Here is a 20,019-nt window from a genome sequence, read left to right on the forward strand (position 1 = left end):
GGCCTGTTTTATTTAGGCAAGTGGAAGGATGTTGTACGTTATGATTTTCTTTCAGCAGGGACAGGGAGTCACGTCCACATCATATTGTCACTCACATTAAGCTTGAGGTTAACTAAAACCTTTATTCAATTGTTTTCACATGACATGCTACTAGGTTAAACCTCCTCATCCTCTAATACAATTTTTAAAATTTAAAAATAGAACTTTATATACAGTGCTGTTAAACTTCGTTTTTTCCAAGTTCATTATTCCAACCTTTCAAAACCCTGAAGAACTGCACCCTGCACTCTCTACTGCAGCATTTATCACACAGTGTTGTAAACAGCTGATTTTCTAGTCTATGTCCTCCCCTAGACTTTGAGCCTTTCAAGGACACTTTTCTCCATATCACCTATGCTAAGTATGGTAGATGACATCTAGTAAGTGCACAGGAGATGATGATGATGAATTAATTCCTCTCGATTTTGTCATCTAACATTCTTCCCAGCTTTCTGACACCTACAAAATCTGAGAGTTTTGCTACTTAAATATTCATACAGGTCATCCTTAAAACTTGGGATATAACAGGGTCAAGACTATAGAGCCCAGTGGCACATGATAAGAAATTCCCCTCCATATAACAAGGTTTAAGGTTACAAATAAGATTGTTCAACTACTTAGGATTCAGATGATTATTTTTCCCCAAGATTCTCCAATATTAAGGTAATTATTCAATAAACACTATCCAGGGTGCACAAAAAAAACAATTAAGGTTATCATATGCTAGTCTTGATTTATAGCTTTCAGAGAAAAACAAGCTTAGAAAAAGAAACATACAATTTTTTTTTTTTTTTTTTTGTGGTACGCGGGCCTCTCACTGTTGTGGCCTCTCCTGCTGCGGTGCACAGGCTCCGGACGCGCAGGCTCAGCAGCCATGACTCACAGGCCCACCCGCTCCGCGGCATCTTCCCGGACTGGGGCACGAACCCATGTCCCCTGCATCAGCAGGCGAACTCTCAACCACTGCGCCACCAGGCAAGCCCTTTTTTTTTTTTTTGGCCACACTACAAGACTTGCAGGATCTTAGTTCCCCAACCAGGGACTGAACCCAGGCCCTTGCAGTGAAAGCACTGAGTCCTAACCACTGGACCTCCAGGGAATTCCCACAAATGTTGTTTTTATTTTATTTAAAAAAATTATTTTCCATTATGGTTTATTATAGGATATTGAATATAGTTCCCTGTGCTACACAGTAGGACCTTGTTGTCCATCCATTCTATATGTAATAGTTTGCATCTACCAACCCCAAACTCCCAGTCCATCCCTCTCCCACCTCTCCTTCCCCGTTGGCAACCACAAGTCTGTTCTCTATGTCTGTGAGTCTGTTTCTGCTTTGTAGATAGGTTCATTTCTGTCACATTTTAGATTCCACATATAAGTGACATCATACAGTATGTCTTTCTCTTTCTGACTTACTTCACTTAGTATGATAATCTCTAGGTCCATCCATGTTGCTACAAATGGCATTATTTCATTTTTTATGGCTGAGTAATATTCCATTGTATGTATGTACCACATCTTCTTTATCCATTCATCTGTCTGTGGACATTTAGGTTGTTCCCATGTCTTGGCTATTATGAACATAGGGGTGCCTGTATCTTCTTGAATTATAGTTTTGTCCAGAAATACACCCAGGGGTGGGATTGCTGGATCATATGGCAACTCTACTTTTAGTTTTTTGAGGAACCTCCACAGTGTTCTCCATAGTGGCTGCACCAACTTACATTACCCCCAACAGTGTAGGAGGGTTCCCTTTTCTCCACACCCTCTCCAGCATTTGTTATTTGCAGACTTTTTAATGATGGCCATTCTGACCAGTGTGAGGTTGTACCTCACTGTAGTTCTGATTTGCATTTCTCTAATAATTAGCAATGTTGAGCATCTTTTTCAGGTGCCTATTGACCACCTGTATGTCTTCTTTTGATAAGTGTCTATTTAAGTCTTCTGCCCATTTTGATTGGGTTGTTGTTGTTGAGTTCTTTGAGCTGTTTGTATATTTTGGAAATTAAACCCTGTTGGTCACATCATTTGCAAATATTTTCTCCCATTCCATAGGTTGTCTTTTCGTTTTGTTTATGGTTTCCTTTGCTGTGCAAAAGCTTTAAGTTTGATTAGGTCCCATTTGTTTATTTTTGTTTTTATTTCTATTGCCTTGGGAGACTGATGTTAGGAAACACTGGTACAATTTATGTCACAGAATGTTTTGCCTATGATCTCCTCTATGATCTCTTCTAGGAGTTTTATAGCGTTTTGCCTTTTTTTTTTGAATTTCTGAATTCTATTTTATCTATTTTTTTATACAGCAGTTTCTTATTAGTTATCTATTTTATACATATTACACCACCACCACACCCCCCACCACTTTCCCCCCTTGGTGTCCATACATTTGTTCTCTACATGTGTCTCTATTTCTGCCCTGCAAACTATTCCATCTGTACCATTTTTCTAGGTTCCACATATATGCATTAATATACAATATTTGTTTTTCTCTTTTTGACTTATTTCACTCCATATGACAGCCTCTAGATCCATCCACATCTCTACCAATGACCCAATTTCGTTCCTTTCATTCCTTTTTATGGCTGAGTAATATTCCATTGTATATACGTACCACATCTTCTTTATCCATTCATCTGTCAATGGGCATTTAGGTTGCTTCCATGACCTGGCTATTGTAAATAGTGCTGCAATGAACATCGGGGTGCATGTGTCTTTTTGAATTATGGTTTTCTCTGGGTATATGCCCAGTAGTGGGATTGCTGGGTCATATGGTAATTCTATTTTTAGTTTTTTAAGGAACCTCCATACTGTTCTCCATAGTGGCCATATCAATCTACATTCCCAGCAACAGTGCAAGAGGGTTCCCTTTTCTCCACACCCTCTCCAGCATTTGTTGTTTGTAGATTTTCTGATGATGCCCATTCTGACTGGTGTGAGGTGATACCTCATTGCAGTTTTGATTTGCATTTCTCTAATAATTAGTGATGTTGAGCAGCTTTTCATGTGTATAGCGTTCTGTCTTATATTCAAGTCTTTAAGCCATTTTATTTTTGTGCATGGTGTGAAGGTGTGTTCTAACTTCACTGATTTACATGCAGCTGTCCAACTTTCCCAGAATCACTTGCTGAAGAGACTTTTCCCCATTTTATACTCTTGTATCCTTTGTTGAAGATTAATTGACCGTAAGTGTGTGGGTTTATTTCTGGGCTCTCTATTCTGTTCCATTGATCCATATGTCTGTTTTTGTGCCAATACCACACTGTTTTGATTACTGTAGCTTTGTAGTATTGTCTGAAGTCTGGGATGATTATGCCTCCTGCTTTATTCTTTTTCCTCAGGATTGCTTTTGCAATTCTGGGTCTTTTATGATTCCATATAAATTTTAGGATTATTTGTTCTACCTCTATGAAAAATACCATTGGTAATTTGATAGGGATCACGTTAAATTGGTGTATTGCTTTGGGTAGTATGGCCTTTTTAACAATATTAATTCTTCCAGTCCAAGAGCATGGGATATCTTTCCATTTCTTTGACTCATCTTCAATTTCCTTTACTAATGTTCTATAGTTCCCATAATATAAGTCTTTCACCTCCTTGGTCAGGTGTATTCCTAAGGCTTTTGGGGTTTTTTTGGTGTGATTTTAAAAGGTATTGTTTTTTTAAACAACCCTTTCAAAAAATGGGCAGAAAACTTAAATAGACATTTCTCCAAAGAAGACATACAGATGACCAAGAGGCACAGGAAAAGATGCTCAACATCGCTTAGTATTAGAGATGCAAATCAAAACTACAATGAGATATCACCTCACACAAGTCAGAATGGCCATCATCAGAAAGTCTACAAACAATAAATGCTGGCGAGAGTGTAGAGAAAAGGGAACCCTCCTACACTACAGGTGGGAATGTAAATTGGTACAGCCACTATGGAGAACAGCATGGAGGTTGCTTAGGAAACTAAAAATAGAGCTACCATATGATCTAGCAATCCCACTCCCTGGGCATATAGCCAGAGAAAAACGTGGTTCAAAAGGATACATAAACCCTAATGTTCATTGCAGCACTATTTACAATAGCCAAGATGTGGAAGCAACCTAAATGTCCACTGACAGATGAATGGATAAAGAAGATGTGGTACATATATACAGTGGAATACTACTTGGCCATTAAAAAGGATGAAATAATGCCATTTGCAGCAACATGGATGGACCTAGAGATTATCATACTAAGTAAGTCAAACAGAGAAAGACATGTATGATATCACTTATATAGGGAATCTTTAAAAAAGATACAAATGAACTTATTTACAAAACAGAAACAGACTCACAGACTTAGAGAACAAACTTATGGTTACCAGTGGGAGGGTTGGAGGGGGAGGGATAGACTGGCAGTTTGGGATTGATGTGTACACGCTGCTATATTTAAAACAGATAACGAACAGGGACCTACTGTATAGCACAGGGAACTCTGCTCAATATTCTGTAATAACCTAAATGGGAAAATAATTTGAAAAAGAATAGATTCATGTATATGTATATCTGAATCACTTTGCTGTACACCTGAAACACAAGGTTTTTAATCAACTATACTCCAATCAAATAAATATTTTAAAAATAAATACAATTTTTAAAAAGGTATTGTTTTTTACATTCCTTTTCTGATATTTCATTGTTAAAGAAATGCAACTGATTTCTGCATGTTAATCTTGTATCCTGCTACCTTGCTCAATTCATTTTTCAGTTCTAGTAGTTTTTGTGTGGAGTTTTCAGGGTTTTCTATATATAGTATGTCATCTGCACATACTGACTATTTTATGAGGTTATATTTTTTAAACTTCAAATTTTACTCATTGTAATAAAGTTAGCTGCCCAGATATGACAGAACAAAATCCCAAATAAAACGTAAAACTGAGAAGCAATCTGATTGAGCTTCACATTAAAAAGCTCCAATTTAAATGACAGGATACTCCAAGTCACCGTTTTCCAAACTACGTTCATACGGTTAATAGATATTCAGAGTAATAGGGTGCTGGGGAAAAACTGGTCCAGGAGGGACTTCCCTGGTGGTCCTGTGGTTAAGACTTTGCCTTCCAATGCACAGGGTGAGGGTTTGATCTCTGGTCAGGAAGCTAAGATCCCACATGCCTTGGGGACAAAAAACCAAAACAAACAACCAAAAGCAATACTGTAACAAATTCAAATAAGGACCAAAAAAAAAAAAACAAAACGGTCCAGGAAATTCAAGAGTCTATAATTCCCCATCATGCCCTCCCTTCTCAAATAACATTCACACATTAAAGGTCCTAAGAAGTCTAGCAGAAGAAGTATGTTAACTTTGCATCCAACATTTTACAAATTTACTTGGCCACAAAACTCTTCTTTATTAATATCATTTTAAAATCACTGTCATCTCATTTCTTAGCACTTCACAAAAAAAGTATTTTAGAAAAAATTACAAGATCTTCAAGTTTTCCATTTTACATCTGTTGTTCTAGCAACATTATTAAAAGCATCCCCTTCCACTCTTAAAAGTGTCCCACTTTGGTTGATAAATTATATATGGTCACTCTAATACTCTAAAACTAAACACAGGGACTTCCCTGGTGGCACAGTGGTTAAGAATCTGTCTGCCAATGCAGGGGAAATGGGTTTGAGCCCTGGTCTGGGAAGATCCCACGTGCCGCGGAGCAACTAAGCCCGTGTGCCACAACTACTGAGCCTGCACTCTAGAGCCCGCAAGCCACAACTACTGAGCCTGCGTGCCACAACTACTGAAGCCTGCACGCCTAGAGCCCATGCTCCGCAACGAGAAGCCACCGTAATGAGAAGCCTGCGCACCGCAACAAAGAGTAGCCCCTGCTTGCTGCAACCAGAGAAAGCCCGTGCAGCAACGAGGACCCAACGCAGCCAAAAATAAATAAATTTTTTAAAATAAAATAAAAGTGGATAAGATGGTAAATTTTAAGTTATGTATATATTACTATAATTAAAAACTTTTAAAGAAAAAAGAAAACAAAATTTTTAAAGATTTGTCATTTAAAAATAATAAATTACTTAACATATATCAAAATATTAAATTAAAAAGACTATTCCAAGACAAAAAAAATTGTAAAAATAGTCATTATTTTACATTTTTGCACATCTCTTTAATGTCTGGTTTAAAAAAGACAGCCTCATTTTCATATCCACTTTCACATTCAATCTGCATTAGGTTGTTTTGATTGAAGTACATGAAGAAAATTCAGCATCATGCAGATATGTAGTGGAAAAAGATGGCATATTTCAATAGCTTTCTCAGATAACTGTGGATATTCTTTGGTCCTCTACCAAAACTCAACAAGTGGCAGTTTCTTAAAGGCTGTTCCAATATGGAATCTGAAACCATATCAATGAACATTTCCTACTCTGATATACTCAAGTCCGTTGGTTTGTCTTACATTTCCAATGGATCTTTTTACTATTTTGCAATACCATGCATTGATTATTTAGAAAGTATTGGTTCAGTGAGTTATGCAGTTCTTCCAAATGTTGACCCTTTCACTTTACAACTTCAATATATAACATTCATTAATACCACCCGGGAGACTTCCCTGGTAGCGCAGTGGTTACGAATCCACCCGCCAGTGCAGGGGACACGGGTTCGATCCTTGGTCCAGGAAGATCCCACGTGCCGCGGAGCAACTAAGCCCATGTGCCACAACTACTGAGCCTGCACTCTAGAGCCCGTGCGCTGCAACTACTGAAGCCCACACACATAGAGCCCGTGCTCCACAAGAGAATCCACTGTAATGAGAAGCCTACGCACCACAACGAAGAGTAGCCCCTGCTCACTGCAACTAGAGAAAGCCTGTGTGCAGCAACGAAGACCCAACACAGCCAAAAAATAAATAAAATTAAAATAAAATAAAACAACCACCACTGATCTTATCCAAAAAAAAAGAAAAAAGTCAAGTATTGGGAAACTGTCAAGCTCAAAGCGGCAAACATAAATCTTCCAAAATTTTATTTTCACTTGAAAGCTGAAATTTTATCATTAGCAACAAATATTGTCAGTTTGTCTTGCTGTGACAGGCTCACTTGGTTTAGTTTCGAGAAAATGTCTGCCGAATACCCAAGTCTTTATAACCATACTTTGTCAGCCATTCTTTCAAATAAAAATGGTATCCCATTAAAAAAGTAGCTAGTTCAGGGCTTCCCTGGTGGCGCAGTGGTTGAGAGTCCGCCTGCCGATGCAGGGGACACGGGTTCATGCCCCGGTCCGGGAAGATCCCACATGCCGCGGAGCGGCTGCGCCCATGAGCCATGGCCGCTGAGCCTGCGCGTCCGGAGCCTGTGCTCCGCAACGGGAGAGGCCACAACAGTGAGAGGCCCACGTACCGCAAAACAAACAAACATAAACAAACAAACAAAAAAGTAGCTAGTTCAGCATGCCAACTCAAACAACTGCACAAGTTCTTTTTCTTGAATTAACCATCATCAGATTTGGTGTTCAGTAAAAGTGGTTTACAGGACTTTTCATCACACAAAATATATTTTAAAACGTATTCAAGAATTGAGACATAATGAAATTAATAAGTTTTATTGCTTCATCATCTTAATTCCAAGTGCATGATGTCATAAACTAGTACAGTTTAGTGTTACTGCCTTAATTCATGTAATTTTACCCACCACTGATTTTACAAATGTCAATATAGCAAATAATGTCTTACTTTTATTGAGAAAATAGTTTTGACCTGCAGGATCCCCAGAAAGAGTCTGGAGAACTACCAGAGTTCTGGGAAACACACTTTGAGAACCACTGTAATAGGTGGTGCATTACTTGGATGATTAAGAAACAAATATTTTTAGTACATATCCCACTATAACAAGAGTGTTTAAATAAATACACACATTTATATGGTGATATGCTCAAACCAACTGATAATCTGGTATTTCACATACAGTCGGAACTCAAACATATAATGAACGACAGAATATGATACTTCCTGAATAAATAACAAATAATTACCAAATACCTACTATAAGCTAGACTCTGACCTAGGTGCCTCTATGTTCTCTTTCTTGGGTAACTCACAGAAGCCCATAGACCAGACTGATGATTTTAATACATGAGAAAAATATTTACCCTGAAATCTTTCAGATCTTAAGATTAGACCTACATGGCTACAAGAAAAAGTCTTAAAATTCACCATAATGCACAAGATAGCATGTTTAAATTCTATTTTAAGCACTATGCCATGAAGCTAAAAACAGGCTTGCTCACATTCAGAAACCCAAATACAAAATGAATTGCTTTGGCTGTGTACTGCCAGCACCCCATAAAGAGCCTACATTCATTTCTCCTCAAGCCAAACAACCCTTACCTGTTACAGTTTTCATTCCTATTTTTAAGTGAGACTCCAATATTAATATTATAGGAGTTACATTCAATGTGGCAACTATTTTTTAAAAAAAAAAAAGGAAACCATCAAAACAAGTTAAGAACTTTTAGACATATACACTGATAAATTCAAGAGGTAAACCTCTACAAACATACATATGAAATATTTGCACTGTAAAAAAGAAAGAGACCATCTCGTTTTGGCACATGTCATGGAAAGAGCTTCAATATAGTATACAGTTAAGTGAAAAAAGTCAAAGGATACTGTATATAGTATGATTATGTATAGTAATACATATACATTCATTCAATAAATATTTACTTACTGAGTTCCATGTATGTCCCTAATTTGTTCTGAATCTAGACATACACACATACAATAAATTATGAATGTTATACAGACATACATAATTAAATGTCCAAAGAAAAATGAATAGGTCAGACACAAAAGACTACATATTATAGGATTCCATTTATACGAAATGTTCAATACAGGCAAATCTATAGGGACAAAAAGTAGATAGCGGTTGCCTGAGGGTGGGGTGGGTTGTGGCAATGGGGTGATAGCTGAAGGGTGCAAGATTTCTTTGGTGGGGGGGATGGGTAAGACAAATATTCTGAAACTGGTTGCGGTGATGGTTACACAACTTTGTGAATACATTAAAATACCATTTAATTGTGCACTTAAATGGGTGAAATGCATGGTATGCAAATTATACCTCAATAAAACTTATGCTCTCTCCTTCTCAAAAAATAGAATAGGTACCAAAGAGGTTGCAAGGGGTAAGGAGTGGCTGGGGTGAAGATGAAGGCCTTTAAAATTTTATTCTACTTAACTGCTGTAACATTACAATGAGAAATGTAAAAGGTAAACCTAAAACAGTCTTTCATAAATTATCTGGATTTAATGTTATTCAAGTTCATTTACGCAGCAGCCACGAAAAAAAGTATGAAGATATGACCCTATCGCCGAACATTCACAATTTAGACTTGTCATATAAACATGTGCAAGTGCCCCCTCGCTAACAGAAACAAATCTTGAATGTAACTCATTTCACGAATATATCTTAGGCACCTACTGTGTCCACAGGGTAGGGATGAGGGAAAATGGAGTGGTGTACAAAGCAGAACACTAGTCAAAAATAAAAAAGCAAACTAACAGTTCTGGCTTTAAGTTAAAAACTTTTGCTATACAGTGGAGGAGACAAAACAGACACACGAAATGTACTGGAGTCAGACTATAGAAAATCTTGAATACCAAACTGAGAGCTAAGACTTTATCCTGTTTTCAATGGAAAGCCAGTGGAGTGACAGGATGAAAGGAGTGTTTGGGGAAAACTGACCTGGCAACCAAAGGGGGGAAATTGAAAGCAGAGAAGAATAGCAGGAAAGGTAAGAAAGAGATGAAGCTTTTAAAAATAGGAACATATATTAACAGTCCTGTGAAAGTTATTGATAATTCAAAGTTACTAGTTAATGTTCAAGGGGTTTATGTTTGTTTTGTTTGCTTGATCTAATGTGAAGCAGAAAAGGAAAAAAGGTGATTTCTTCATTTTGATGAATTTTAGAAGTTCATGGCTAAGAATGAAGGTTTACCAGAAAATTCTGAGGGGAGTAGGGGCTTAGGGAGTTTTTATTCACGTGCTACCACGAAACCAAGAGTAGAGGGAATCAAAAGCAATTGGGAGTTCCACAATTTTTAACATGGAAGAGGAAGTAGCACTCAAACATTCTGCAGTAAGAATAGCAAAAAAAAAAAAAGCATAACAATCAGTACTATTTCTGAAATTGATAGGAAAGGACAACTAAGTATTTTTAAGTATCTCTATCACCTATTTCTGAAAAATCCTAATGATACAATTTGTTATATAAATGCTAAAGATTTAGGTGAGGAACAAATTTAACATATCAAATTTAGAGTATGATCAATTTCATACCCTTAATTTCATCAGCTGTTCCTTCTACAGTGCAGTACTTTCAGATGTTGCACAAATAATATTCTTAATTCAATTCACACATGCATTTATTAATTGATTTAACCCATAAAGGTTCTTAAGATAGAAAAATGGTTTCATTGCCTATGTAACCTCCTTTCTCTAACAGCCTCTCCAAAACAATGTTACCTACCAATCTTACACTATGGCAACACTTTGCTTTGAGATTAAAAATATGGGTAAAGCAAAAATTCTCATAATCTATTTCATACTTTACCAATGTTCTGATTCAGAGCATTTATATAATGTTTACTGACAGATTTACAGGAAAAGAAATAATAAAGGTATAAACAACGAACAAATCAAAAATTACTTTTCACTCACAACACTTCACCTAATCAAAATCTTATTTGCACTGTTCCCTGAAGCACACAAAAAAAAGGTCTGTAGAATAAATATATTTAGCTAGAATAAAACATTTTCAGGGGATTCCCTGGTGGCACAGTGGTTAAGAATCCACCTGTCAACTCAGGGGACTCAGGTTCGAGCCCTGGTCTGGGAAGATCCCCCATGACGCGGAGAAACTAAGCCCGTGCGCCACAACTACTGAGCCTGCGCTATAGAGGCCGCGAGCCACAACTACTGAACCCCGTGAGCCCAGAGCCCATGCTCTGCAACAAGAGAAGCCACCGCAATGAGAAGCCCGCGCACCGCAATCAAGAGTAGCCCCTGTTCGCCACAACTAGAGAAAGCCCACACGCAGCAACGAAGACCCAACACAGCCAAAAATAAATAAATAAATAAAATAAATTTAAAAAAAAATATTGCAAACTTTTCTATCAGGCTGTTTGTCAAGACATTGTTTAAAATAGCAAAAAAGAAAAAAAAGTGGAAGTAATCTGATTGTCCAATGATAGGGGACTAGCTGAATAAAATACAATGTTACCTTTCAAATGATCATATAAGCCTATATTTACTAACCTGGAAAGACAGCCATGAAAATAGCAGATTACAAATAAAGAGTAGTACAATCTCTCTTTTGTGATGTATATACATATGCATTTACTCACAGAGGGAAAGTCTAAATGGATACCCAGATGTTAACCATGATATTTCTAAGTGCTGGGATTATAGGTGCTGTTTATTTTTGTGCTTACTTTTCAGTATTCGCTGAAACTTTCTCAAGTAAAATGATATTTGCAAGAATTAATGTCTATGATTCCAACTAACAAACTCAAAAATCTTCCTTGCAAAAAGCCCAAGGAATATCCAAAAATACCCTGGCATAGAGCAAGAGGGAAAGTATTAGCAACAACATAGCTAGAATTCTTTGTGAGCGAAGCACCCTAGAGGGCTCCAGGACTGACATGGCAGCTTTAATGCAGCCTACAGTACAGGATTTTGAAATCACAAGGCCTAGGCTCAAGTCCCTGCCACTTTTATCTGTATGACCTTAGGCTAGTCACTTACCTTTTCTGGGCTTACTTTATTGGTAAAAGGAAGATATTACCTGCCTTTACTACCTTAAAGAACTGATGGAAAAATCAAATGAGATAATGTGATACATTATGAACTGCAAAGTACCATATAAGACATTATTCAAACATAAAAAAAAAAAACAAGGTCCTTAATGCCAGAGCAGAATACTTCAGAACACACTGCAATTCTATGAAGTAATGAACCAGAGGTTTGTTTGTTTTTAAAGGCTATGTCTCATCATAAACACTGCAGTTTTCCAGAAATTTAGATAATTCTTCCCATCCCTACTACAACTCTAAGACATTTTCTTTTCTTATCCCTAGTTACAAGCAAGAAAGGGTGCAAATTACACTGAACTCAAAAGCCTCAGCAAGAACCCTGGAGTAGCATGTTGATGGAGTTCACCAGGAGAAACCCAAGGTTAATCAGCTATGGACTCACCACTAAGCACTACTGCAATCAACAGGGATTACAAGAGACTCTTTGAAGAGAAAGACAATACAATTATCCAGGAGAAAACGGAGGAGGAAAAGGAGATATTTCAAAACAATTATATGAAATACTTAAATGTTAAAGTGTTTTACAAATTTTTAAATATTGTTCATAAACATGGTGACTTAAAACAAAAGCCATCTAAATGTGGCACTTGAGAAAAGCAAGTTATGGAAATTCAATTCAAATTCATGAATAAATTGTCAGATTTACTTGCTTCTATCTGAAATAAAAGCAGACAAATTACACCACAAAGATCAAAATTAAGTGGCTAGTTCTTGAAAACAGAGGCAGAATATGACAACAGAATTTACTGACACGCTTATACAGATACTACTTTTAAAGGTATGGTTTTTAAAGTATGATTTCTCTTCCCCTTGAATTCCATTATTTACTCCACTAAAATGATAATGAACTTCTTCCTTCCCACTGTTCCTCCAGTGAGTTAAAAACGGCAATATAACGCAATTTGACTTTTAATGCAAAAAAATTTGTAATTTTTTTTTAAACTATTTTAAGAGGAGCTACATGAAGCTGTCAGATTAACTTCCAAAATCATCTGGGCATCACACCCTCCTGCTTTTGAGTTCCTAAAGACAATAAAATGCTCACTCTCTACATTCTTACAAATGTCATTTATGGGTATTCCCCTAATGAAAAATTAAACCTTTCATAAACAAATTAGTACAGAGAACTTTTTGATATGTCTGACTCATAATCTAATCTTTATTGGCAATATCTTTAAGTGTTGCAGCTTGCACAATTCCTACGGGGGTACAGATCTATCCATTTTTCCCATCTGATCTTGCAGATCTGTTATAGATTTAAAAGGACTCACTAAAATGGGTCATGAGGAAAAAAATTGTGAATACAATCCACAGCAAAATGAAATGTGGGTTGTAAATTAAGATAACAAAAGTCACTATTTACTCAAAGCCTCATAGTTGGAAATCCATTGGAATACTTTTGTATTCACCTAAAACTTTGAAAAATCTGAGTTTTTCTTAATTCTTACTCTGACCTTTCATTCCTTATTAGGAATAAGTGCTACTTATCTCCAAACACCACAAAAAACAAATAAACAAAATACCACTCAGAAAATATAATTTCAAAAGGAGTATCTTCCAAAGCTTACCGCACAGAAAATTACATATACACATTCTTAAATAACTATGGTAGGCGTTTCTAAGATCATCTCCTCCCCTTCAAAAAAAAAAAAAGAGCAAATGTAACCACAATCAAATATAAACATGTTTAACACAGCTATTACTAACTAAGCAATTTATCACAGCTCCTCAAAGTACTGGGCACACACAATGACAGATCAGTATGTCAAGAGCAGTTATCATAAGCTGGAGAAAAAAACTGTACAACAGAACATAATATTAGAAAAAAACTCCTTTGGAAAAACTCAAGTAGATTTTGGAGAGAGCAAAACAGGAGACCAATTTTAGAAAAATAATGTTTCCCCCCAAGTGTTTAGCGTTCATCTGATGCAGGCTCATTTTTGTGAAGAGAAACTTTACCTAACAAGACTCACACCAGGGATCTGATCTATCCCCAAAGGCACTTTCTTAAAATGAGAAAGAACAAAGGAGGAAATCTCCCAGCATGTGCTTTCCATACCAGTTTCTTTGGACAGCATCAAGAGTGACAACATAGCCAGCACAAGCTTTTCAGCTTTACTCTGTAGTCCACGTAAAACAGAACTGATTAGCTATCATTCAAAAGGATTCCTAGCAAAATAAATATTAGAAGGCAAAGATCACAGCAACATAGTGACTACGTTTTAAAACTACAGAAAACATGTATCTTAAAGTTGCATACTTTTTTATTTCAAGAGTTAATTACCTCCAAATACTCAAATTTCTGGGGCTTTTTCATTTCAGTCAATAGTTTGAAACTGGAAAAAACGAAACCATCCATTCTAAATCTGCTCTCCCTTAATTTGCAATTAGAAGTAAATTAAAAAAGAATGACACTCAAAGACAGAGCCTAAATATACAAATTTTGGAATGTTAACATTGAAAAACTATTGGGAAAAACGATCCCTCAGCGAAGGTTTCCACTGAAAAACTCTCCAGAAACAAACCTGGCGTTTGCTTGTTCTAGGAGTTGTCGTTTCATTATAACCGTGATAATTCTTTAAATAATTTTCATTAATTATAAAAAGACGACTCTCCCCAAAGATTTACAACTGTATATCCCGATCTCCACTCTGACAGAGATGTCAGTTCTCTGGGTCAAGATTTAACCAACTACTCGGTTCACACACAGGAAGCCACAGAGAAGGGAATATCGCGTTCACAGCCTCGAAATAATACGCGTTAGTTAAAAACTGCTTGCTACTGAACCAAAATTAATCAAGCGGAGCCCCATTTGTCACAATCCAATCATAAGGGTTCCACCCCCCCTCCCCCAACTGCTTGTGTAGTGGCATATCTGCTTCGGTAAAGAAGCCATCATCAGGTAAAGATTGGGGTGGGAGAAAAAGCGGGGAAAAGGAGGCACCCTTTCATCCAATTTCGCGAGGCGAGAGCAATTGGTACACTTGAGAGGAAGGAAGGAACGTTCTATTTATTGGGGGTTGAAGTAGGATGAGGGAAAAATTTCGTTCAAATCAACATGGCCAGCAAGATGTCCCTACAAACAAAAGGCAACGGGGGGATATAAACACTAACCATTCACCTCCATCAGCTATAGCATCGCCATCATGGTGTGTGCAGAGACCCCCCGAAGGCTCCTCTCACCCTCCACACCAGCCAAAAGGAAGAGACGAAAAAGAAGGGAGAGTAGCTGCTTCCCACCACCTACCACTGCTTCCAAATACACACCCTTCGAGGGGGTTTCTCCCCCCGGTTGCCCGGAATCAGAGAGAAAGAGTAACGTCCCGCCCAGGCAGACTCCCCCGTCACCCCCCAGTCGAACCCCAAAGCCAGCCCGGGGTTCACTAAACTTTACTGGAGCTTCTCCCCCACATCCCCACCCCATCGCCCCAGGATCGCGCTGCCCACAAACGGGGCACCCCGGGCGCCTCCTGACAGGCGGGCAGCCGGGGAGAACCGAGTCCGGGGCGGGGGCGGCAGGGAGCCCCGGAGGGGCGGGGCGGCAGGAGCCAAGTTCCCGGGGGTCTGAGGAGAACGCCTGACAGGAGCCCGGGACTGCAAAGGAGGAAGAGGAAGCGGCGGCGGGGAGCTTTCCCAATGCCCCCAACATGAACACCCTGCCCCTGCCCCCGCTCCCCACGGGGGGCGGGGAGGCTGCCTGGAAGGTGAAGAAGCCGAGCCCCGGGGACAACCGCGGCCCCCACCTCCCGACTCCCTATCTCTTCCCCCGCCACCCCCGCCAGAGGCGCCCACAACAATAACACGCTGGGGACGACCCGTCAGCGCCCCCGAAGCACCCGGGGCCCGCGGCCCGCCGCTGCCGGGCCCCCTCGGCTGGGGCCCGGCGCGCCGCTCCTCTCTACAACTCCAGGCCCGGTTGGAGTCAGGCCCGAGCAGCCCCCCAGGGTCGGACGCATCCCCCCTGGCACCAGCGGCACAGTCTCCGTGGCCGAATATTAGAAGTGAATTCGAGCTGCGCTTTACCTTTAGTTCCGCACTGTCCGCCATCTTGCGTCTGTCAGCGCAAGCGCAGTGAACATCGCCGGGGACCGCCGCTAAACCCGCCCCTCTAGCCAGCCTGGCCCCGCCCCGGCCAGTCCCCTCTCGCCCCTCCACCTCCCCGGCCCGCCCCCGGCCTCCGCCCCGCTCCGGGGTCTCGCAGCCCCGCCCCGGGCACGTACAGCTGCGAGACGGGCACGTACCATTTAAATAATGGCGCCAACCGAGGAGGTTTGACAGTTACTCCCCCCCAGGCTCCCCGCCCCTCCTCCTTGCCCGGCTGGCGCCTCCGGGAAAAGGCCGGAGAGGGAGGGCTTCTGGCCTGAGCCCCGCCCCTCCGCGGCCTGCGGAACCCTTCTGCAAAGCTTCGATGCCTACAGTCACAGGAAAAAATAATACCTCTCTCCCCCAATCAGCAAGTCCTTTGCAGCACCTGCTACCTGCGAGGCTACACGTGGGCCGCAAACAACAATACGTTATATTTAAGGATCACTTGATGACGCATTTCCAGGTTTATTTGCTCAGATCCTCCTGGTGACGATGCGGTGAGGTAGGCAGGGAAGAGATTACAATTCCTGTGGTATATGTATGTATTCAGACATAAAAGCTCAGAGAGGAAAAGTGACTTGCCCAAGCTAGTACTTAAAAGAGGTTGCCTCTAAGACAAAATTCTGAAGACGTTTATTCATTAACTTATTTGTTTTAACAAATAATTATTTAGTGACTATGTACCGGCCCTGTTTCTAAGGGCTATATATACATTGGGAAATTAAATACAACAAAGTTCCTGCCTCCCTGTAGTTCTCTAAAGTGGGAAACAGACAACTGAACCAATAAAGATACAATTACAAATGGTGATGAGTACCAAAAACGAGCAAATGGTCCAGTGAGAGAAAAGGGAGTTGGGAGGAGATGTACTTAATCCTGGAAGGGCTTGCTCCACGAAATTGACATTTAAGTATTCGTGATGAAAGAATTATTTCACACCCTCCCCTCTCTACTAAAATCCTCCTCCCAAACCACTGTTCAACTTTGTCTCACACCTGATGGAAAAGACATCAGATACGAACTCCTTGTCTTCTCACCACCAAAACTACTTTTATAGGCATAGTAACATTGGGGTTACTATGAAAGAAGTTTCCCTATGCCTATGAAGGCCTGTCCCTCCACCAGGGACCTGTTTTTTTTTCCCTCCCACGTTCCTAAGGATTTTACTCCTACAATTACCCCTCCCTCCAACATCATTACATTCTCTCCCCGCCCCCATTAGATTATTTCTATCTGCGTATAAACATACTGAAGTTCCTCCCATCTAAAACAAACCTTGACTCCAAATTCGCCTCCAGAACTGCCCAATTTCTCGTCTCTCTTCACTGCATAAATTCTCGGAAAGGTTTTTCAAGAGCTCTCTACAGTGCTTGTTCCCACTTCCTCACTTCACGAAATTCACTCCTCAGCCTACTGTGATCCAGCTTTGACTTCCCTCATCAAGATCACTTATCAAGATTACTAATGATCCCCAGGTTTCCAAAGCTAACTGCCAATTCTCTATCCTTATCTAAATTGACCTCTCAGCAGAATTGCAAACAGTTGACAGCTTCCTTTCTTTTGAAACACTTTTCCCCCTGAACTTCCCTCAATATCTTATTCTCCTGATTTTCTCGTTCCCTCACTGAGCCTCATTTTCAGAATCCTTTGCTAATTTTTCCTCTTTGGCTCAATCTTTAAATGTTGCAGTGTTCCAGGGCTCAGTCCTTATACTCTTCTCTACTTTACTCTCCCCAGGTGATCTCCTTGATGCTAAGTCTACAAACTGATGACTCTCAGATTTCTGTCCAGCCCAGACCTCTCCACCAATACCCAGATTCACAAATCCAACTGACTACTTAATATCTCTACTTCATGACTCATGGTCATCTCAGATCCATAGCAAAAGGCCTTGATTTTACCCCCAACCCTTCTTTCCCAGTATTCTCAGGGGATGGCACTTTCATCCACCCAGTTGTTCAAGCCAAAAATGTAGAAATCATCCTTGGTTTCGCTGTTTCATTAACCTCTCATAATCAATCCATTGGTCAATCCAGCTGACTCTGTGTTTCTACTACCATCACCCTACTCCAGGCTGCCATAATTTCACAAATGGACAGCTGGGAAGGCTACTCAACTGACAGGACCACATTGACTTTTGTGGCCCCAGGCACTTTTGCCTTCTAAAGACTGTGGTATATAACAGATATTATTTGACCTCCTCCCTGGTTCCTGGCACAGAGTTCCTAAAACCCTTATTTCCTGAGCGATAGGACTGTCTTTTGTTAATCATAACAAGCCCCTTTCCACCACACCTGAATTTATATTAATGAGGTGACTCAGGGTGGGGCTCTTGCGTAGTTTAAGGATGGGAGCTGGTCAATAGAAAACCACATGTGATTAAAGAGAGGTCAGTGAATAAACGGAAGTACTGGGAGGCATATCGGGAGGCAAAGTGGGGTGCCTGAAGAGGGTGTGGAAGCTTTGCATCCCCTCCCCGCCCCGTACCTTTCCCTATGCATATCTTCCATTTGGCTGTTTCTGAGCTGTTTTATTTATAATAAACTGGTAAATGTAAGTAAAGTGTTTTCCTGAGTTCTGTGAGTCATTTCAGTGAATTATCAAAACTGAAGAGGGGATTGCAGGAATCCTCAAATGTGCTCAGTCAGAAACCGATGGAACTGGTGACTGGTAGCTGAAGTAGGTGCAGTCTTGTGGGACTGAGCGCTAAACCTGTGGGGTCTGATCTTACTTCTGGAGTTACTGTCAAAATTAAATTGTCAGATACCCAGGTGGTGTTGGAGAATTGATGTGGAAAGATTCCACATATTTGATGTCAGAAAGAACCTCAGAGTCTCTTTCTTCCATAAAAATTATATATATATATATATTTTTTTTTTTTTTTTTTTTTTTTTGCTGCACCACACGGGATCTTAGGGTCTTAATTCCCTGACCAGGGGTCAAACATGTGCCCCCTGCAGTATAAGCATGTAGTTTTAACCACTGGCCCGCCAGGGAAGTCCTAAAAGTATATTTTACATCTGCATCAGTATAAAGACTAATGTAATCCAAACAGAGTGTACTCACTTTTTCTTCTGATTTTAAAGATTTAGAATATTTTTGTGAGACCCTAAAACTATTGTGGATCTCACTCAACACTTAAAAATTAACCCCAGGAACCCTCTTGCATCGTTGCAACCCTCTTGCAATGTAAATTGATACAGCCACTATGGAGAAGAGTATGGAGGTCCCTTAATAAAGTAAAAATCGAACTACCATATGACCCAGCAATCCCACCACTGGGCATATACCCTGAGAAAGCCATAATTCAAAAAGAGTCATGTACCACAATGTTCATTGCAGCACTATTTACAATAGCCAGGACATGGAAGCAACCTAAGTGTCCACTGACAGATGAATGGATGAAGAAGATGCGGCACATACTATGGAGAACAGTATGGAGGTTACTTAGAAAACTAAAAATAGAACTACCATATGACCCAGCAATCCCACTACTGGGCATATACCCTGAGAAAACCATAATTCAAAAAGAGTCATGTACCACAATGTTCATTGCAGCTCTATTTACAATACTCGGGATATGGAAGCAACCTAAGTGTCCATCGACAGATGAATGGATAAAGAATATGTGGCACATATATACAGTGGAATATTACTCAGCCATAAAAAGAAACGAAATTGAGTTATTTGTAGTGAGGTGCATGGACCTAGAGACTGTACTACAGAGTGAAGCAAGTCAGAGAAGAACAAATACCGTACGCTAACACATATATATGGAATCTAAAAAAAAGAATGGTTCTGATGAACCTAGGGGCAGGACAGGAATAAAGACGCAGACTTAGAGAATGGACTTGAGGACACAGGGAGGGGGCAGGGTAACCTGGGATGAAGTGAGAGAGTAGCACTGACATATACACACTACCAAATGTAAAATAGCTAGTGGGAAGCAGCTGCATGGCACAGGGAGAGGTGCTTTGTGACCACTTAGAGGGGTGGGATAAGGAGGGTGGGAAGGAGATGCAAGAGGGAGGGGATATGGGGATATA

At 39.9% G+C, this 20,019-nt stretch overlaps 1 protein-coding gene across 2 annotated transcripts in view; it reads right to left on the minus strand.

Annotated features, from left to right (window-relative positions):
* The window catches only part of PIAS1 (protein inhibitor of activated STAT 1), a 121,803-nt gene extending 105,780 nt beyond the window's left edge, over positions 1-16,023 (minus strand). Inside the window, exon 1 of one of the 2 annotated variants that reach the window (XM_012535410.3) lies at positions 15,911-16,023. In XM_012535410.3, the coding sequence (XP_012390864.2) occupies positions 15,911-15,934 (24 nt within the window). In that variant the 5' untranslated portion in view covers positions 15,935-16,023. The remainder of the gene's footprint in view (positions 1-15,910) is intronic. The other variant, XM_033439940.2, reaches the window with a different exon arrangement.
* Positions 16,024-20,019: the final 3,996 nt, after the last annotated feature.

Source organism: Orcinus orca, chromosome 2 (genome assembly GCF_937001465.1).
Source record: "Orcinus orca chromosome 2, mOrcOrc1.1, whole genome shotgun sequence".
Lineage (NCBI taxonomy): Eukaryota > Metazoa > Chordata > Mammalia > Artiodactyla > Delphinidae > Orcinus > Orcinus orca.